General features: G+C 47.7%; 1 protein-coding gene across 1 annotated transcript in view; it reads left to right on the forward strand.

The window, feature by feature from the left end:
- The window catches only part of PGRMC1 (progesterone receptor membrane component 1), a 62970-nt gene extending 41427 nt beyond the window's left edge, over positions 1–21543 (forward strand). Inside the window, exon 4 of the mRNA XM_063937348.1 lies at positions 20406–21543. Within this exon, the coding sequence (XP_063793418.1) occupies positions 20406–20512 (107 nt within the window). The 3' untranslated portion in view covers positions 20513–21543. The remainder of the gene's footprint in view (positions 1–20405) is intronic.
- Positions 21544–22247: the final 704 nt, after the last annotated feature.

Here is a 22247-nt window from a genome sequence, read left to right on the forward strand (position 1 = left end):
AATGCAGAGTCTGGGAACTGTGAGTGCGGGGACCAAATGGCCTAAGGCACTGCGGTGTGTCTGCTGTATAGGAGGTGGCCATGTTGGAGACCAAATAGCTAATACAGAGCACTTGTGAAAACACCTGTGGGCAGGTGTAAGCCAATCCCGTGCTTGTGCTGCCTTTAAGTAGGCTGGGATTATGTTACTCTGGGCCAGTGCTTTGTTGTATCAACGCTGTGCTCTAGCTCTGAGCTCTCTCCGTGCATTCCTGTGTGATTCCCGTGGTCCAGATATCGCCTCCGTTCCCAGAGGTTCGTCTGCAGCCTTCACTGCTGAAAGATCCCGGCTCTCCGCTGTGCTGTCAGTTAATTGCTCACCTACTGGAAACAGTTGAATTCCCAGAGTCTTGCATGAGGTTACCTTGTCAGTCTGCCTATCCTACAAAGTCTGGAGGATCTCATTTCCCTCAGCTGTTCGTTTGTTCAACTCTGCATTTAACCCATTCATCACCTTGTCTTCTACTACAGTTTCACAGTGATCTCCGGAACCCGCAAGTAACCCAATTCAGTACTTTTTGCTATGTTGTCATTACAAGGATAATTCATCACAGTCTCTGTTAACCCTCAAAACTCCATTGCAAATCCTTAGTTATCTCTTCATGTCTGCATTATCCAGTTAATCACATTCTGCAGTTCAGCATCAAAGCTTGTTTATATTTGCTATGTTGTCATAACAAGGATAATTCTTCAGTCTCTCAGTTAACTCTCAAAACTCCATTGCAAATCCTTACAGTTATCTCTTCATGTCTGCATTATCCAGTTAATCACATTCTGCAGTTCAGCATCAAAGCTTGTTTATATTTGCTATGTTGTCATAACAAGGATAATTCTTCACAGTCTCTCAGTTAACTCTCAAAACTCCATTGCAAATCCTTACAGTTATCTCTTCATGTCTGTATTATCCAGTTAATCACATTCTGCAGTTCAGCATCAAAGCTTGTTTATATTTGGACAATCCAACATTTATTCATCAGCTTGTTTTGCATATGTTTCCATGAACATTTCTTTTATTTATTTTTGAGTTTTCTCTTGCATATTATTCCTGCAATACTTCAGTATAATATGATGATTAACAACTTGTCAGTTAACTCTTTACTGAATTGTTATTTTGAATAAATATATGAATCGGAACTTTCTTCGTCCTCCCTGCTTTCTTCATAGCCCAGCACCTACACCTGTGGTTGGTTCCGGGTTAACGGATTCACAAAAACACCCGGACCTGACAAATATGTTACAAGAGTAAAATAATATCGTCCCTGGTTAAGGAATCGAAACCATCAATCCGATTACCTGACCATTTAGCAATGGCCCAAGTAATCCATGCACAAGCAATTGTGGGTCTCTGTGCCACCTCAGCCGACGTATATAAATATTTGAGAGTGGTCTCAATCTTACGGTCAGCTGTGTCCTTTAAGGACTCCGCCCCGGGAACCGTTAAGACTATCTTACGCGATAACCTGGATATAGAAGCGTCTACAATTGGCGGGTTTTCCCATTTCTTCCTATCCTCCGAAGGAAAGGGAAAGGAAGAAATCAACCGATTAGGGATCTGAAATTTTTTGTCGGGGTTTACCCACGCCCCCTCAAAAAGGGTGTTTAATTCCTTTTGAAGCGGGGAAAGTAGCCGAGGATTTCTAATAAAATAAGATTCCTCTTCCACCTCTTCTGACTTATCAGGAATGTGCAGGACCGTTCTGATAGCCTCAATGAGGGCCTGTATTCCCTTTGACAGGACAGCATCCCCTTCGCCTGAGTCCACTTCACTCTCCTCTGGATCCGACGTATCTGGGTCGCTATCACCCTGCATGATTTGGGCCAGAGTACGCTTTTGCGGGCAAATGGCTAGGGCTTGGGGTGGAGGAATGGAAGCGGAGTCCCTATGCATCAGGTCATCCATAGATTGCTATAAGAACGGTGTCTCCTTCTCATTATGAGACAGTTTTGTAGAAATAGTAGAAATCATACCTTTAATGGAAGGCAACCAAGGGGGTTCAGCCCCACTGGACTGGGAGTGAGTACAGGGTAGCGAGTCCCCAGAGGATGATAGACATTCTGCTGTACAAGACACACAGCCTCTGGTCATGATTAGATAGATACACACTCTCTCTCTCTCTCTCTCTCTCTCTCTCTCTCTCTCTCTCTCTCTCTCTCTCTCTCTCTCTCTCTCTCTCTCTCTCTCTCTCTCTCTCCGGTATATGTAGGCAAGGTCCTCAGAGAGACAGATACCAGAGCCAGCCACACAGCGCCCCTATAGCAACAGTTAAATGAAGCTGGGTTGCAAGAATAAAACACCTGAGAGGTGCTCACAGTCCCAACTCTGCTCCGCCCGCACCAAGACCACCATGTTGCTGCTGAGAAAACTGGAGTCCTTGAGGAGGAGCTGCGCTGCCTGATGGAGCTGCAGGAGAAAATGGTGCTGGAGAACTGTGTGATCCGCTCTGAGTGAAGCCCCGCCCCCGGTAATGGCGCGCGGCTTCCCGCATTTTTATACTGGCCCTGAGGTATAATTGTGCCCAACTGGGAGACTGAACCCCTGTTAGGATGTGCCAGTGTGGGTACAATAGGAGTCCCAGCGCGCCCCGCCGCAGCGTGTGAGAGCCTCCCTGGAGCGCAGCCTGTGTCCGAGCTGTGCTCCTACCCTAATGCCGCCAATTCCGCCGCCGCCGTACTCTCCACTTTCCTGTCTTCAGGCTCTGTTAGGGGGTGGCGGCGTGCTGCGGGAGGGTACGCTGCACCACGGTGTGGCTTGCGAATGACTCCCTCAGGAGCTCAGTGTCCTGTCAGCAGAGAAACTGGACCATTAGCTCTAAGGAAGTTGTGCCGTTCTCTCCCCCAAGTCCCATGAAGCAGTCAGGCTGTTGTCTAAACGGCCCTGACTGAAAATAACAAACTTTGAAAATAAATGTAGAAAACTCTTCAGGAGCTCTCCAAAGCGTGACTGGCTCCTCCGGGCACATTTTCTAAACAGTCTGGTAGGAGGGGCATAGAGGGAGGAGCCAGCCCACACTATTGATTTCTTAAAGTGCCCATGGCTCCTAGTGGACCCGTCTATACCCAATGGTACTAATGGGTTATAGGACGGAAGAGAATCATCATTTCTCATGCGTCCTAGAGGATGCTGGGGATATTCAAGAACCACGGGGTATAGACTGGATCCGCAGGAGACATGGGCACACTATAATACTTTGAATGGGTGTGAACTGGCTCCTCCCTCTATGCCCCTCCTCCAGACTCCAGTTAGATTCTGTGCCCAGTGAGACTGGATGCACACTGAGGAGCTCTCCAGAGTTTCTCAGAAAAATACTTTTGTTAGGTTTATTATTTTCAGGGAGACCTGCTGGCAACAGGCTCCCTGCATCGTGGGAGAGAAGCAGACCTACTTCTCTGAGTTCAAAGGCTCTGCTTCTTAGGCTACTGGACACCATTAGCTCCAGAGGGTTCGATCACTTGGTGCGCCTAGCTACTTCTTCCCGGAGCCGCGCCGTCACCCCCCTCACAGAGCCAGAAAACAGAAGCCGGGTGAGTAGGAGTATGAGAAGATCAGAAGACTTCAGTGACGGCAGTAGATGGCGTTTGAGGTACCGCACAGCGGTAGCGCTGCGCACCATGCTCCCACACAACATGGCACTGCAGGGCGCAGGGGGGGCGCCCTGGGCATCATGGGAACCTCAAACAGCACTGGCAGAAGTAAAAACAGTGCCTAGGCACTAGTTAAGGGACCCCCGCCAGTATAAATATAAATTTAAGCGGGACAAGCGCGCCATTAAGGGGGCGGGGGTTAGCCCACACAGCTCTGACCAGCGCCATCTTTCTCTTCACAGAAGCTGCAGAGACGCTGGCCCTGACCTCCACACTGCTGTACAAGTAACAGGGTGCAAAACGGGGGGGGGGGGGGCACAAGTGATTTGGTGCTAATTGTTATATATATATATATATATATATATATATATATATATATATATATATATAATAAAGCGCTAACAGGTCTGGCCAGCCTTTTTACTCGCTTCAGTACCGGGATAGGCGCTGGGTTGTGAGCTGGCAGAACTCCCTCTGTGTCTCTCTTACAGGCTTTGTTGTGGGTCTGTCTCCTATAGCCCCAGTGTGGTTGTGTGTGTCGACATGTCTGAGGCTGAGTGGTCTTCCCAGGAGGAGGCTGGAGTGGGGACAGAAAATACTGAGAGTGACCGTGTCGGCACCGCCGACGGATGATTGGGTAAATATGTTGAGTGTTTTAAATGCAAATGTGACTCGGTTGACTAAGAGATTTGATAAATCTGAGTCTAAGAACCAGACATGGAGGATATCCATGGAGGATGCTTTGTCACAAGCCCAGACCCGTTCGGGGTCACAGAAACGTGCATTTACCCAGATACAGATACCGACACGGACTCTGATTCCAGTGTCAACTATAGTGATGCCAGATTAAATCCAAAACTGACTAAGAGTATTCAGTACATGATTGTGGCGATAAAAGAAGTGTTGCATATAACAGAGGACCTGATACAAGGGTCTGTATGTTTAAAGAAAAGAAACCTGAGGTAACATTTCCTCCTCATGAACTGAACGCGCTTTTTGAAAAGGCTTGGGAAAATCAAGAAGATACAGGTTCCCAAAACAATTCCAGTGACATATCCGTTTCCATTTGGGGACAGGGAAAGGTGGGAGTCAACCCCCACGGTAGACAAAGCTTTATCTCGTCTATCCAAAAAGGTGGCGCTTCCGTCTCCTGACACGGCAGCCCTAAAAGATCCTGCGGATCGTAAGCAGGAAAATACACTTAAATCCATTTATGTCACTACAGGGTCGCTACTCAGGCTTGCCGTTGCTTCGGCATGGGTGAGTAGCGCTATTGAAAAGTGTGCAGATAACTTGTCATATGAGATAGATACCCTACAGGGATAGCGTGCTTTTGACTCTGGGTCATATCAGGGACGCTGCAACATATTTAAAGGAAGCTGTAAGGGATATTGGCCTTTTGGGATCAAAGGCCAATGCCATTGCAGTCTCAGCAAGGAGAGCATTGTGGATTCAAGTCCTCTCCGGCTTCTACCAAATCCACCGCATGACGCTGGGGCTCCTCTGCAGGAGTCCACATCGGTGGGGGCACGTCTCCAACTCTTCAGTCAGGTCTGGGTGCACTCGGACCTGGATCCTTGGATAGTAGAAATAGTAACCCAAGGATACAGATTAGAGTTTCAAGACATACCCCCTCACCGATTTTTCAAATCGGCCTTGCCAGCTTCTCTTCTAGAAAGGGAGGTAGTAAGCGCTGCGATACTAAAGTTGTGTCAAAATCAAGTAATTGTCACAGTGCCCCCGTCACAACAGGGGGAAGGCTTTTATTCGAGCCTGTTCGTGGTCCCGAAGCCGGATGGCTCAGTCAGACCGATTCTGAACCTAAAATCCCTCAATTTCTTTCTAAAAAAATTTAAATTCAAGATAGAATCTCTCCGAGCAGTGATCTCTAGTCTGGAGGAGGGGGATTTTATGGTGTCGGTCGACAAAAAGGATGCCTACTTGCATGTCCCCATATATCCTCCACATCAGGCTTACCTGAGATTTGCTGTTCAGGACTGTCATTACCAATTTCAGACGTTGCCGTTTGGTCTGTCCACGGCTCCGAGGATTTTCACCAAAGTAATGGCGGAAATTATGGTTCTCCTGCGCAAGCAGGGAATCACACTTATCTCGTACTTGGACAATCTCCTCATAAAGGCGAGATCCAAGGAGCAATTGCTGAAAAATGTTGCCCTTTCACTGACGATTCTGCAACACCGTGGTTGGCTCCTAAATTTGCCAAAATCACAGTTGGATCCGACGACACGGCTGTCGTTCCCGGGTATGATTCTGGATACAGAATTGCAGAGAGTATTTCTTCCAGTGGAAAAAGCTCTGGAAATACAGAACATGGTAAAACAGATTCTGAAACCAGCAAAGGTGTCCGTTCTTCAATGCACTCGGTTGCTGGGGAAGATGGTGGCGGCCTACGAGGCCATTCCGTATGGCAGGTTCCATACCAGGGTGTTTCAGTGGGACCTGTTGGACAAGTGGTCCGGGTCTCACCTGGACATGCACCGGAAAATAATTCTCTCTCCCAGGACCAGAATCTCCCTTCTGTGGTGGCTGCACAGTTCTCACCTTCTGGAGGGACGCAGGTTCGGGATTCAGGATTGGATCCTGGTGACCACCGATGCAAACCTCCGAGGCTGGGGAGCAGTCACACAGGGAAGAAACTTTCAGGGATAGTGGTCAAGCCAGGAAGCTTGTCTACACATAAACATTCTGGAATTAAGGGCCCTTTACAACGGCATCCTGCAAGCAGATCATCTTCTTCGAGGTCTGCCTGTCTTGATTCAGTCAGACAACGTGACAGCAGTGGCGTACATAAACCGCCAGGGCAGAACTAGGAGCAGAGCGGCGATGGCCGAGGCCACGAAGATTCTTCGCTGGGCGGAAAGACATGCCAGCTCTCTGTCAGCAGTCTTCATTTCAGGAGTGGACAACTGGGAAGCAGACTTCCTCAGCAGACACAATCTTCATCCAGGAGAGTGGGGTCTTCATCAAGATGTCTTTGCAGAAGTGACAAGTCGTTGGGGAGTTCCTCAAGTAGACATGATGGTGTCCCGCCTCAACAAGAAACTTCAGAGATATTGTTCCAGGTCAAGGGACCCTCTAGCGATAGCGGTGGACGCCCTAGTGACACCGTGGGTGTTTCCGTCGGTATATGTGTTCCTTCCACTTCCACTCATTTCAAAGGTGATTAAAATTATAAGACGAACAAGGGTTCAGGTGATACTCATTGTTCCGGATTGGCCTAGAAGGGCCTGGTATCCAGATCTTCAGGAGTTGCTCATAGAAGATCCCTGGCCTCTTCCTCTTCGGGGGGACCTGTTGCAACAGGGGCCGTGCGTGTATCAAGACTTACCGCGGCTGCGTTTGATGGCGTGGCGGTTGAACGCCAAATCCTAGCCCGAAAGGGTATTCCCAGTGAAGTCATTCCCACACTTCTTCAGGCTAGAAAAGAAGTAACGGCAAAGCATTACCACCGTATTTAGAGAAAATGTGTCTTGGTGTGAATCCAAGAAGGCGCCTATGGAAGAATTTCACCAGGGGCGTTTGCTTCATTTTCTACAAGCAGGTGTGGATGCGGGCCTAAAGTTGGGCTCTATTAAAGTACAGATTTCGGCCGTGTCTATCTTTTTTCAGATAGAATTGGCCTCCCTTCCAGAAGTTCAGACCTTCGCGAAAGGCGTGCTACACATCCAACCTCCATTTGCGCCTCCTGTGGCACCGTGGGATCTTAATGTGGTGTTGCAGTTCCTGCAATCGCATTGGTTTGAACCCTTGCGCAAAGTTGAGTTAAAATTCCTTACTTGGAAAGTAGTCATGTTGTTGGCCTTGGCGTCCGCAAGGCGAGTGTCTGAGTTGGCGGCTTTGTCTCACAAAAGCCCCTATTTAATTTTCCATGCTGATAGAGCGGATTTGAGAACTCGTCAGCAATTTCTACCGAAAGTGGTTTCATCATTTCACGTGAACCAGCCTATTGTGGTGCTCCTTCTACTAAGCAGACTATTGCGCCCTGGATTTGTAATACGATTCAGCAGGCTCATTCTACGGCAGGATTGCCGTTACCGAAATCGGTGAAAGCCCATTCTGCCAGGAAGGTGGACTCATCCTGGGCGGCTGCCCTTGGAGTCTCTGCGTTACAACTTTGCCGAGCTGCTACTTGGTCGGGATCAAACACCTTTGCAAAGTTTTACAAGTTTGATACCCTGGCTGAGGAGGACCTCTTGTTTGGTCAATCGGTGCTGCAGAGTCATCTGCACTCTCCCGCCCGTTCTAGAGCTTTGGTATAAACCCCATGGTTCTTGAAGCATCCCCAGCATCCTCTAGGACGTATGAGAAAAATAAGAATTTACTTACCGATAATTCTATTTCTCGTAGTCCGTAGTGGATGCTGGGAGCTCCGTAAGGACCATGGGGAATAGCGGCTCCGCAGGAGACTGGGCACAAAAGTAAAAGCTTTCTGACTAGCTGGTGTGCACTGGCTCCTCCCCCTATGACCCTCCTCCAAGCCTCAGTTAGGATACTGTGCCCGGACGAGCGTACACAATAAGGAAGGATTTATGAATCCCGGGTAAGACTCATACCAGCCACACCAATCACACCGTACAACTTGTGATCTGAACCCAGTTAACAGTATGATAAACGTAGGAGCCTCTGAAAAGATGGCTCACAACAATAAACAACCCGATTTTTGTAACAATAACTATATACAAGTATTGCAGACAATCCGCACTTGGGATGGGCGCCCAGCATCCACTACGGACTACGAGAAATAGAATTATCGGTAAGTAAATTCTTATTTTCTCTGACGTCCTAGTGGATGCTGGGAACTCCGTAAGGACCATGGGGATTATACCAAAGCTCCCAAACGGGCGGGAGAGTGCGGATGACTCTGCAGCACCGAATGAGAGAACTCCAGGTCCTCCTCAGCCAGGGTATCAAATTTGTAAAATTTAGCAAACGTGTTTGCCCCTGACCAAGTAGCTGCTCGGCAAAGTTGTAAAGCCGAGACCCCTCGGGCAGCCGCCCAAGATAAGCCCACTTTCCTTGTGGAATGGGCTTTTACAGATTTTGGCTGTGGCAGGCCTGCCACAGAATGTGCAAGCTGAATTGTACTACAAATCCAACGAGCAATCGTCTGCTTAGAAGCAGGAGCACCCAGCTTGTTGGGTGCATACAGGATAAACAGCGAGTCAGATTTTGTGACTCCAGCCGTCCTGGAAACATATATTTTCAGGGCCCTGACTACGTCCAGCAACTTGGAGTCCTCCAAGTCCCTAGTAGCCGCAGGCACCACAATAGGCTGGTTCATGTGAAACGCTGAAACCACCTTAGGGAGAAATTGAGGGCGAGTCCTCAGTTCTGCCCTGTCTGAATGAAAAATTAGGTAAGGGCTTTTATATGACAAAGCCGCCAATTCTGAGACACGCCTGGCTGAAGCCAGGGCTAACAGCATGACCACTTTCTATGTGAGATATTTCAATTCCACAGTGGTGAGTGGTTCAAACCAATGTGATTTTAGGAGACTCAACACTACATTGAGATCCCAAGGTGCCACTGGAGGCACAAAAGGAGGCTGTATATGCAGTACCCCTTTGACAAACGTCTGAACTTCAGGCACTGAAGCCAGTTCTTTTTGGAAGAAGATCGACAGGGCCGAAATTTGAACCTTAATGGACCCTAATTTTAGGCCCATAGATAGTCCTGTTTGCAGGAAATGCAGGAAACGACCCAGTTGAAATTCCTCTGTAGGGGCCTTCTTGGCCTCACACCACGCAACATATTTTCGCCAAATGCGGTGATAATGTTTTGCGGTTACATCCTTCCTGGCCTTGACCAGGGTAGGGATGACTTCATCTGGAATGCCTTTTTCCTTCAGGATCCGGCGTTCAACCTCCATGCCGTCAAACGCAGCCGCGGTAAGTCTTGGAACAGACAAGGTCCCTGCTGGAGCAGGTCCTTCCTTAGAGGTAGAGGCCACGGGTCCTCTGTGAGCATCTCTTGAAGTTCCGGGTACCAAGTCCTTCTTGGCCAATCCGGAGCCACGAGTATAGTTCTTACTCCTCTCCGCCACGAGCCCTTTGGGGAGACAGAGGGAGAGTTTGCCAGCACACACCAGAGCGCTATATATATGCAGGGATAACCTTATATAAGTGTTTCTCCCTTCTATAGCTGCTGTATATGTATTTTCTGCCAATTAGTGCCCCCCCTCTCTTGTTTTACCCTGATTCTGTAGCAGGACTGCAGGGGAGAGTCAGGGAGCTGTCCTTCCAGCGGAGCTGTGAGGGAAAATGGCGCTTGTGTGCTGAGGAGATAGGCTCCGCCCCCTTTTCGGCGGCCTTTTCTCCCGCTTTTTTTATGAAAACTGGCAGGGGTTAAATGCATCCATATAGCCCAGGAGCTATATGTGATGCATTTCTTTAGCCATATAAGGTTTAAAACATGTTTTTTATTGCGTCTCAGGGCGCTCCCCCCCAGCGCCCTGCACCCTCAGTGACCGGAGTGTGAAGTGTGCTGAGAGCAATGGCGCACAGCTGCAGTGCTGTGCGCTACCTTATTGAAGACAGGAACGTCTTCTGCCGCCGATTTTTCCGGACCTCTTCGCTCTTCTGGCTCTGTAAGGGGGCCGGCGGCGCGGCTCCGGGACCCATCCAGGCTGAACCTGTGATCGTCCCTCTGGAGCTAATGTCCAGTAGCCAAGAAGCCCAATCCACTCTGCATGCAGGTGAGTTCGCTTCTTCTCCCCTTAGTCCCACGATGCAGTGAGCCTGTTGCCAGCAGGACTCACTGAAAATAAAAAAAAACCTATTTAAAACTTTTACTCTAAGCAGCTCTGGAGAGCTACCTAGCATGCACCCTTCTCGGCCGGGCACAAAAATCTAACTGAGGCTTAGAGGAGGGTCATAGGGGGAGGAGCCAGTGCACACCAGCTAGTCAGAAAGCTTTTACTTTTGTGCCCAGTCTCCTGCGGAGCCGCTATTCCCCATGGTCCTTACGGAGTTCCCAGCATCCACTAGGACGTCAGAGAAATAGGATTTTAATACCTACCGGTAAATCCTTTTCTCTTAGTCCGTAGAGGATGCTGGGCGCCCGTCCCAGTGCGGGCTGTTTCTGCAGTTTGGTTATAGTTACGCTCATGTTGCGTTGAGTTCAGTCAATCTGTGACTGTTGTTGGTCATGCCGTTGCATGCTTTGTTGTTGAATGCCATGTTGTACGGCGTGTTGGAGGTGTGAGCTGGTATGCATCTCACCTTAGTTTAAAATAATTAAATAAATCCTTTTCCTCGAAATGTCCGTCTCCCTGGGCACAGTTCCTATAACTGGAGTCTGGAGGAGGGGCATAGCGGGAGGAGCCAGTTCACACCCATTCAAAGTCTTATAGTGTGCCCATGTCTCCTGCGGATCCCGTCTATATCCCATGGTTCTTGAAGCATCCCAAGCATCCTCTACGGCAGGGGTGGGGAACCTCCGGCCCGCGGGCCGTATAAGGCCCGCGAAGCCATTTGCTCCAGCCCACCCGCTTCTCTCAGTGAGACACGCCGCTGCTCAGTCCGGCGGCAGCGTGTCTCAGCTGTCAGGACAGGGAGGAGAGCGTGGCTATGTCAGGTGACGGCGGCGGCGTGTAGGACTTGAAACCAGCCGCCGGTTCGTGAGCCAATCAGAGCTCGCGGACCGGCAGCCAATCAGGAGCCGCGGCTGCCGGTCCGCGAGCTCTGGCTCTCGAACGGGCGGCTGGTTTCAAGTCCTACACGCCGCCGCCCAACATGGCCGCGCTCTCCTCCGTGTCCCGCCGAAAGGAGCCGCAAGCAGCCCGGGGGGGGGGCATTTGTGTACCTGGCACTGTGGGGACATCTGTATACCTGGCACTGTGGGGGCATCTGTATACCTGGCACTGTGGGGACATCTGTATACCTGGCACTGTGAGGAGCATTTGTATACCTGGCACTGTGAGGAGCATTTGTATACCTGGCACTGTGGGGCTTCTGTATACCTGGCACTGTGCGGGGCATTTGTATACCTGGCACTGTGGAGGCATTTGTATACCTGGCACTGTGGGGGCAATTGTGGATCTGGCACTGCACTATTGGGGGCATATGTGTATCACATCCCATTTTAACTGGCGACACCCATTTTTTTGGCGCGCGCACCTCCGGCACGCACACACAGTACCTCTAAGGGGTAGACCTACTGGGGGGCAGGGTAATTTTTTACGTTGAGAATTTTTGGATGGCCCCCGAAGGATTTTATAAATATCCAAATGGCCCTCGGTAGAAAAAAGGTTCCCCACCCCTGCTCTACGGACTAAGAGAAAAGGATTTACCGGTAGGTATTAAAATCCTATTTTAACCAATGTTTTCTTTCGATGTCCCATCCCTACTTAGATGTATGGGCGCGATTTCGATTTGTATGCAATGCCGATATTTATACAGTTGAGGATTATTGGAAGACTGCGCCACAATCGCACAAGCCAAAGTACATTTGCGATGCTGCTCGCGGTGAGGATTTATTATCAGTGATTAACAGTCAGGGACTATTAGGGGGAGGTAAAGGGGGGTCGTGACCATTTTCAGGACTCGTCTCTGCCTACATCCGTGATTGTGCACACAGAAAACATGGCTCCAGCATCACAGCTCTTGCAGCCATTCTGAGTGACCATAGACACACTCAAGGGGTCAGTGTTGAGAATATGTACACAGTTGCTGAGAACTTGCAATGGTTCCCGTTGGGTCTCTAGTCATTTTTGGGTAACTTCTTCATTTGTGTTTCTTTAGTCCGTAGGCTGGAATACCGCAGCTGCGTACAAAAGGAAATCAGGATCTGAATGCTTTGGCACACCGCTTTGATAAATACGCCACTTAAGAGTTTCAAGTTTGCTCACAGGTCATGTTTTGAGGTTGTCTGTCCCACTGGAAGCAGGTGGATTAATGACTGAGACCGCAAAATAGGTCAAATGACCTGCGCAAAAAATCCACAAAACATGACTTGTTGGGAGTACTTGATGACTGGAGTTGAGAACTCCTGATGTAGACCATTGAATAAGGAACAGAACCTTGCTACTGTATATTAAGTTGGTGCCATTACAATAATTATAGGTCCTTGAAAAACTCTCCGTTCCTCTGACCTTTATAGTCTTGGCATGTTCTAAGGCAATGATGAATGTAAAGTCTTCAGGTCTGTCATCAGGGGGGTGCCGCGGGCATAGCTGTTCCGGGCCTGGCCTCTCTAACGGAGAGGGCCCAGGCCGCTCAAACCGCTGCCCACCCGCCACCGTCCATCCCTGTCCGCCTTCAGGCTCTATTGAAAATGTCCCTCTCAAAATGGCAGCCGCCTCAGAGGAGACAGATATTAAAGATACTAGAGGAGACTCTAGTATCTTTAATAACTGTCTTCTCTGAGACGGCAGCCATTTTGGGAGGGATATTTTCAATCGTTTTTTTTTACTTGAAGCAGCGGAACAGTCTGCTGCGGCGGCAGGGAGGTGACAATGAGCAGAACCCATGACAACGAGCAGGTACCTCATATTAGGATAACAAGGGCATAATATGTTGTGAGGGCATTACTGTGTGGGGCATAATATGGTGATGGGGCATAACTGTGGGGACATAGAAATTGTATTATTTTCTTAATATAAATTATATAATGTGTTATTTTTATTTACTTTTTTAATTTTTTTTTGTCAGTCCCAGGCCCCACAATTTCTGATGGCAGCCCTGATAGTCTTCACGCTAAGCTGCTTCTGTGAGGAGCTAGGCCCTGTTAAAAGGACAAAATGAACCCCTGCCTTTATGGCGGTACCCCGCTGGATCAGTCTGCCCTCCACAATCCCCACCCAAGGGCTGCAGTGTCCTAAGGGTGGGAATAGCAGCGGAACACTATTACTGTTGGTGAATTGATGCTATGCTCATAGTGAGGTGAAGGCTTGGGGACAGGCCAGCAACTCTGTAAATGCTCTGCTTCTGGCTGGCAGGACACCATTAGCTCCTGAAAAACTGAACGCTAGCCGTGCCTAGATGCTCACTCCCACAGCATGCCGTCATCCCCCTCACAGAGCCAGAAGTCAGAAGACAGGTGAGTGTTAGACAGATCTTCAATCAAGAAAGTGACGGCTAAAGGTACCGCGCGGCTGGCGGGAGCGCAGCGCGCCATGTTGCCCACACATACACAGGCACTGCAGGGTGCAGGGCGCGGTGTGGGGGGGGGGGGGGCGGCACCCTGGGCAGCATGGCATAAATAAGGGGCATAAGTTGCTGAGGCACAGTCCTACCCCCGCCAGTATAAAAAATTACCTCATAAAAGCTGAGGACTAACACACCATTCCTCCTCAGTCAGCCAGCACACTGCTCAGCACCATTTTCTCTCTCCTCAGGCTGCAGAGACATCACTAGTCCTCCACTACTGAACAAGTATCAGGGTGCAAAACAGGGGGGGCCACAGTGAATTTGGTGCTATATAATTGTGTGATTAACATTATAGAAGCGCTGAATGTCAGTGGGCATTTTGTGTTCACAGACATTGTGTTACTGGCGCTGGGTTGTGAACTGGCAAAATCCTATCTGTGTCCCTCTGACAGATTTTACTGTGGGTCTGTCCCCTATAAATCCAGGAGTGTCTGTGGTGTGGTTCTGCACGTGTGTGACATGTCTGTGGCAGGGAACTCTGTGGAGACATGTTAGGGACACAGAGGTGTAATATGACACCAAGAGCCTGACTGGGTGAAAGGTTACATGATAGTGTGAATCATATCAGTAACAGGTTGGACTAAATCTCATACAGAAAATGAAAACAATCTGTTGAAGATGTGATTTTTAATAGTTCTGCCTTTCATCCACAGGGACCTTTCTGGGTCACATACAAATTTGCACAAGTAGTACAAACTGATACCGACACAGACTCTGATTCCTGTTTCGACACTAGTGATTCCAGGGGAATAGGTCCTAAGTTAGCAAAAAAGCATTCAAAACATGTTTTAGCTATAAAGGAGGTGTTAGAAGTTACGAAGCCCCCTCTTTTACCCTAAGGAGAGGGTTTACTTTAGTAAAGAAGTAATGTAATTTTCCCTCCACCTCAGGTCTGCTTTAACCTGAAAAGAAATTTCTGATTCCCAAAAGGGTATCGGGCAGCTTACCTTTTTCCAAAAAAGGTGGGAGTCACCCCGCATTTTAGACAGGGCCCTGTCATAAAAGAGAAAAGGTGTTTCTCCCTGTGCCTGGAATGGCTTCACTTAAGGAGCTGACAGACCGCAAGTGAGTGAGGTGATCTATTGATGTGGCCAATGGGACACTACTCAGGCCTACCATTGTCTGTGCGTGGGTGAGTAGTGCTATTAAAAAGTGGTCAGAAAACTTGTCATTAGGCATTGATACAATAGATGGAGACGAGATACCTCCTAACATTAGGTCATATCAAAGACCCTGCTGCGTACATACTAGAAACCATGAAATATATTGGTCTCTTGGGATCAAGAACCGCTACCATGGCAGTATCGGCTCAGAGGGCGTTATGGATTCGCCAGTGGAATGCTGATGCAGATTCCAAAAGAAATATGAAGGCTCTCCCGTATAAAGGTGAGGCCTTGTTTGGTGATGGGCTGGATGCGTTAGTCTCTGCGGCTACCGCAGGTAAGTCGACATTCTTGCCTTATGCTCCTACACCGGCGAAAAAGACACATCACTCTCACATGCAGTCTTTTCGGCCCAACAAATACAGAAAGGCCAATTGTTCCCCCTTTTTTGCAGGTAGGGGAAGGGGAAAAGGAAAGAAATCCGCAGCGTCTCCCGACCACCCCTGCTTCTGCCAAATCTGCAGCATAATGCTGGGGCTCCCTTGCGGGAGTCCGCTCGGGTGGGAGCACGTCTGAAACTTTTCAGCCAAATCTGGATTCAATCTGGCCTGGACCAATGGGTCTTACAAATAGTGTCCCATGGGTACAAACTAGAGTTTCAAGACGTCCCCCCATGCCGATTTTTCAAATCGACCTTGCCAGCTTCTCTTCCGGGAAGAGAGGCAGTAGCAACTGCAATTCAAAATTGATGTCAGGATCAGGTCATTGTCCTGGTACCCTTGGCACAGCAAGGAGAAGGTTTTTATTCAAGCCTCTTCGTAGTTCTGAAGCCGGACGGCTCGGTCAGACCGATTTTTAAACCTGAAAAATCTGAATCTCTACCTGAAACGGTTCAAATTCAAGATGGAATCCCTGTGGGTAGTGATTTCCAGTCTGGAGGAGGGGGACTTCATGGTGTCAGTAGACATAAAGGATGCTTACTTGCATGTTCCAATTTATCCTCCTCACCAAGCTTATCTGAGATTCGCAGTACAGGATTGCCATTACCAGTTCCAGACGTTGCCGTTCGGACTCTCCACGGCACTGAGGGTATTCACCAAGGTGATGGCGGAGATGATGGTCCTCCTTCGTTAAAAAGGAGTCAAAATACTTCCTTATCTGGACGATCTCCTGATAAAAGCGAGATCCAGGGAACAGTTGGTGCAGAACATCGCACTCTCCCTGTCAATACTCCAACAACACGGTTGGATCATGAATTTTCCAAAGTCGCAGTTGGAACCGACGACAAGATTGTCCTTTTTAGGGATGATTCTGGACACAGAAGTACGGAGAGTATTTCTTCCAGTGGAAAAGGCTCTGGAAATCCAGAAAATGGTCAAACAAATATTAAAACCAACAAGTGTGTCGATCCATCAATGCATTCGGTTGTTGGGGAAAATGGTAGCAGCCTACGAGGCCATACAGTTTGGCCGATTTCATGCCTGAGTATTCCAGTGGGACCTGTTGGACAAGTGGTCCGGATCCCACCTACACATGCACCGGAAAATAATCCTGTCCCCCAAAGCCAGGATTTCGCTCTTGTGGTGGCTACACAGTTCTCACCTACTAGAGGGACGCAGGTTTGGGATTCACGACTGGGTCCTAATAACCACGGATGCAAGTCTCCAAGGCTGGGGAGCTGTCACACACGGGGAAAGCTTCCAAGGAAAATGGTCAAGTCAGGAAGCCTGCCTTCACATAAACGTTCTGGAATTGAGAGCCATTTACAATGGCCTTCTACAAGCGGTACATCTTCAAGATCCCGTGCAGATCCAATTGGACAATGTAACAGTAGTCGCGTACATAAACGGGCAAGGCGGAACGAAAAGCAGAGCGGCAATGGCAGAGGTGACAAGGATTCTCCTCTTGGCAGAAAGACATGTTAGAGCCCTGTCAGCAATTTTCATTCCGGAAGTGGACAACTGGGAAGCAGACTTCCTCAGCAGACACTATCTCCATCCAGGAGAGTGGGGCCTCCACCAAGAAGTCTTCGCAGAGGTACAAGTCTTTGGGGAGTTCCTCAAGTAGACATGATGGCATCTCGTCTAGACAAGAAGCTTCAGAGATATTGTTCCAGGTCGAGAGACCCTCAAGCAATAGCAGTGGATGCACTGGTGACCCAGTGGGTGTTTCGGTCGGTATGTTTTCCCTCCACTTCCACTGATTCCAAAAGTTCTCAAAATAAGAAGAACAAAAGTTTGAGCAAACTTCATTGCCCCAGACTGGCCAAGGAGGGCTTGGTATCCAGATCTTCAGGAGTTGCTCATAGAAGATCCTCGGCCTCTTCCTCCTCGAGAGGACCTACTACAGCAGGGGCCGCGTGTGTATCAAGACTTACCGCGGCTAGGTTTGACGGCATGGCTGTTGAGCGTCGGATCCTAGCCCGAAAGGGTATTCCTAAGGAAGTCATCCCCACTCTTATTCAGGCCAGGAAAGGAGTAACGTCTAAACATTACCACCATATTTGGAGAAAATATGTGTCTTGGTGTGAATCCAAGAAGACTCCTACGGAAGAGTTTCAGTTGGGATGTTTTCTCCATTTTCTGCAGGCTGGTGTGGATGCGGGCCTTAGATTGGGGTCAATCAAGGTCCAGATTTCGGCCTTATCAGTTTTCTTTCAAAAACAATTGGCCTCCTTTCCAAAAGTTCAGACGTTCGTGAAATGGGTTCTGCACATCCAGCCTCCATTTGTGCCCCCAGTGGCACCATGGGACCTTAATGTGGTGTTGCAGTTCCTTCAATCAGATTGATTTGAACCTCTGCAGGAGATAAAATTTAAGTTTCTCACTTGGAAAGTGGTGATGCTTTTGGCCTTGGCATCTGCAAGGCGGGTGTATGAGTTTGGGGGCCTTGTCTCACAAGAGCCCTTACCTGATCTTCCATGAAGATAGGGCAGAGTTAAGAACTCGTCAACAATTTCTTCCAAAGGTGGTTTCGTCCTACCACATTAACCAACCTATTGTGGTGCCAGTAGCTACTGACACTTTCACTGAGTCACAGTCTCTAGATGTGGTTAGAGCTTTGAAGATTTATGTCGCAAGTGCAGCTCGGTTACGGAAAACAGAGGCTCTGTTTGTCCTGTATGCTCCCAACAAGATTGGGTGTCCTGCTTCCAAGCAGACTATTGCGCGCTGGATCAGTGGGACAATTCAGCACGCTCATTCTACGGCAGGCTTGCTGGTACCGAAGTCGGTGAAGGCCCATTCTACTAGGAAAGTGGGCTCATCCTGGGCGGCTGCCCGGGGCGTCTCGGCTTTACAACTTTTGCCGAGCAGCTAATTGGTCAGGGTCAAACACATTTGCTAAATTTTCTAAGTTTGACACCTTGGCCGATGAGGTGCTGCAGGGTCATCCGCACTCTCCCGCCCGTACTGGAGCTTTGGTATGGACTCCATGGTCTTGATGTCATCCCCAGCATCCTCTAGGACGTATGAGAAAATAGGATTTTGATAACCTACCGGTAAATCCTTTTCTCCTAGTTCGTAGAGGATGCTGGGCGCCCGTCCCAGTGCGTACTTTACCTGCAGTTTAGTTATTAGAGTTACACAAGTTGTGTTATCTTGGTTTCAGCATGTTGCTGCAATGAGTTCATGCCTGTTGGCGTGTGTTATGTTGAATGCCATGTGTTCGGCATGGTTGAGGGTGTGAGTTGGTAGATATCTCACCACTAGTTAAGTAATTCCTTTCCTCGAAATGTCAGTCTCCCTGGGCACAGTTCCTACAACTGAGGTCTGGAGGAGGGGCATAGAGGGAGGAGCCAGTTCACACCCAATGAAAAGTCTTTAGAGTGCCCATGTCTCCTGCGGATCCCGTCTATACCCCATGGTCTTGATGTCGTCCCCAGCATCCTCTACGGACTAGGAGAAAAGGATTTACCGATAGGTTATCAAAATCCTATTTTTTTTGTAATGAAACTATTAAATTCTGTAGATGTTCAAAATCTGTATTTTGCTTTGTTGAAATTATCAGTCTGTTCACAGACCTGTGTGGTACATGAATTAACCTTAATGTTACAGTCTGTGTGTTAGTTCTTTAAACACACTCATCGGTCAGCAATAAAGCTGTGCTCCTGGAAGCATCATTTAGCTTAGCTATTGATTTTAAGCAGAAAATCCTGTGACTTCACCATTCATGGAGCGGTCTTTAATTATGTATGATGTCCAATGTGAAACACAGGGAGGAGTCCATGGTAATCACAGCCGATGATAGATGGCTCACTCTGAACTAGAGGAATATAGGCTCTCATTCCGAGTTGTTCGCTCGTTGCCGATTTTCTCTATTTTGCGATTAGTCGCTTACTGCGCATGCGCAATGTTCGCAGAGCTCATGCGCTTAGTTATTTTACTCAACAGTTAGGTATTTTACTCACGGCATTACGAGGAATTTTCTTCGTTCTGGTGATCGGAGTGTGATTGACAGGAAGTGGGTGTTTCTGGGCGGAAACTGACCGTTTTATGGGGGTCTGTGAAAAAACGCTGCCGTTTCTGGGAAAAACGCGTGAGTGGCTGGAGAAACGGGGGAGTGTCTTGGCGAACGCTGGGTGTGTTTGTGACGTCAAACCAGGAACGAAACTGACTGAACTGATCGCAGTGGCTGAGTAAGTGTCGAGCTACTCAGAAACTGCTAAGAAATTTCTATTCGCAATTTTGAGAATCTTTCGTTCGCAATCCTGCTAAGCTAAGATTCACTCCCAGTAGGCGGCGGCTTAGCGTGTGCAATGCTGCTAAAAGCAGCTAGCGAGCGAACAACTCGGAATGTTGTACCCGTTTGTGTACATTATGGAAGCTGTTCTATAGAGGGTTAATTATTGCTATACATGGTTTTGCGATGTGGCCATTTTTTGCATCCAGCATGTTTACACGCTATCTGGCTTTCGGTTTCATGTATTTACTATAGCTGGGGGATAATATTTAATTAAATGAAACTTCTTTAACCACTTAACTGACGATTTATTTTGCAAATAAAACGCTCCGAAATTGTCGGGTTTTTTTCTGAGTGAATTAGGTGAAGAACATCAATTTAACCCTATCCAAAATGATTTTAGATAAATAAATAAATACATTTTTGAATTTTATTTTTTTAAATATTTTTTCCCAAACATCGATCGGGAACATTGCAGCCTTGAGGTATGCAGGGGGGGTCTGGGGGCAGCTAGGGAGGGTTTATTTACACTCCCCAGCGGCTGCCATTGTCTGCAGCCGCTGGAGGGGGGGAGATCCTGTCGTGCTGACCCGATCAGCAGTGATCGGCAGCACGGCAGACACAGGGGGAGAGTGCAGGGAGGCAGAGGGACCTTCCGGTCCCTCTGACAGCAGCAGCGGAGGGAAGTTTCCCTTCCCTGCCGCTGCTAACACTCTCTCTGACTGGTCGCATCTGATGCGACCATGCCAGGCAAGTGGTTAAAGGTGAAGTTGAGTTTTTAACCCTGATTTTATGAATGTGGATGATAATTTGTCCACTTTTCTTTATTCCAGTTAAGTATCATCATGTTGGGAAGCTTCTGAAGGATGGAGAGGAACCCACAGAATACACTGATGAAGAAGACACAAAAACCGGTTCTGACCAGAAGAAGATCAACTAAAAAGATTAAAAACAAATAAGTTTTGAAAATAAGCTAAAACATTCCAGATCATTGTTAAAGCTTAAGATTTATGCTACTGTGTTATGTGGAAATAGAATTCCAAGTAATCTTGTTCCATAAAGTTATTACAGCACAAACCTTATTTCCCACCTGTTAGAAACCGTATGTGAAATCCAGAAGTTTCCTTGATACAGAAAACGTCTTTCGGCTTTAGCAGTGGGGAAAAAATGAAATTGTACAGTGAGTCAACCAAGGGAATCAAACGTTTGTAATGAAACGTTCTTGTTGTTATAATTCAGTTTTAGGTATTGTACTTTATCTCTCCCCCACCCCTCCCCCATTTTTGCAATAGTTTGTTAAGCATTGGGCCATTTGCTCAATTAACAAAGCTCAATCATTATAAAGTTTCATTGTTGACCTTCTCTTTTGTTTATATCTCGGTCCATTACTTAAAACTAATTACTTTTCTAGACCACTTTATATTATAATGTGCTTTCTTTTTTTAATAAATTCATGGCTGCTTTCCTTAAATTACCTATTGTAATTCTGTCACTTATGCATAAGATATAGTCAGCGGTACACATTTAGAAATATTTTAATTTACAGTAAGGTCAAAACCCTTTTATAGATCTTGTTTTGCCAGCGTCTAGCAAACTGACTCATCCTTGCCCTAAAATCTGCAGCATGTTCGTTCTTTATATGACAAATGATCGATCGCGCACAGTAGGGCAACATCCCATCTTAAATAGAACTCCCATCTTCGTAAATTTACCCCAATGTGTTCAAGATCTTTTTGGTATCTGGTGAATTAATGGTTAAACTTTTAATTGCGTTTACATTTAAATTGTTAAGAGACCGCACTTTTTCTATAATAGTTCAAGGCTGCATTAAAAAATTCTGCTTATGTTTGTTTGTGTCACCAGCAGTACGTTTATTGGTGCCTTTTGACAAGCTGGCTCCTGGTCTTATGCACATTTAAAAAAAATGTATTTCCCAGGACCAATGATTAAAGGAAGCTATTTAAAATTAAATGTTTGTGTTTGATTCTTTTATAGGTGCTTTATTATCTACTGTACTAGGTTTAACACTATTTTGTACGCAATAGTCACATATATTTATTATTGGTATTCTCAACATGAAACAATGGGCCTAATTTCAGGTCCTGACATACCTGCGGCTCATGGTGGAAAGTACCGATGTTCTGTACTCCGCATGTGCAGTACGGGTCTGTGACGCCGGGCGCAGGTTGACAGGCGACGGTCACTGTCTGATAGTCTTCTGCTGGTTGGGGTCTGGCGACTTAAGACGTAGATGTTTCACTGACATTTTGGGAGAGTGACGAGACCAAGATCGACAAAGGTAAATTTCCTGGCCTCTTTGTGTTTTTGCACCCAGTACCCAGCGCAGTCCACTACTTGGGCTCTTAGCCCTTGTAACAGTCGGCCAGGAGGGCCCTGTAGCGCTTTACTCACATGTAGTGATGAGACAGCGAGTGAGGAGGAGTGCATACTTGGAGAAGCCAGTGAGTGAGGACTCTGAGTTAAGGGGCCCCTTAGTAAACCTGATTCAGTTGTTGTGGAACTAGAGGTGATAGCCTGTTATATCTGGAGATCATGCTGGGACTTGCAGTTCAACAACAGAATGAGATGCAGTCAGGTTACACAATGGATGTTAACAAATGTTACTACAAAGAGAGAAATGAAAGGGAGGAGGGTGGGGGGAGCGGGATCACTGA

This window comes from Pseudophryne corroboree, chromosome 8, assembly GCF_028390025.1.
Source record: "Pseudophryne corroboree isolate aPseCor3 chromosome 8, aPseCor3.hap2, whole genome shotgun sequence".
Classification (NCBI taxonomy): Eukaryota; Metazoa; Chordata; class Amphibia; order Anura; family Myobatrachidae; genus Pseudophryne; species Pseudophryne corroboree.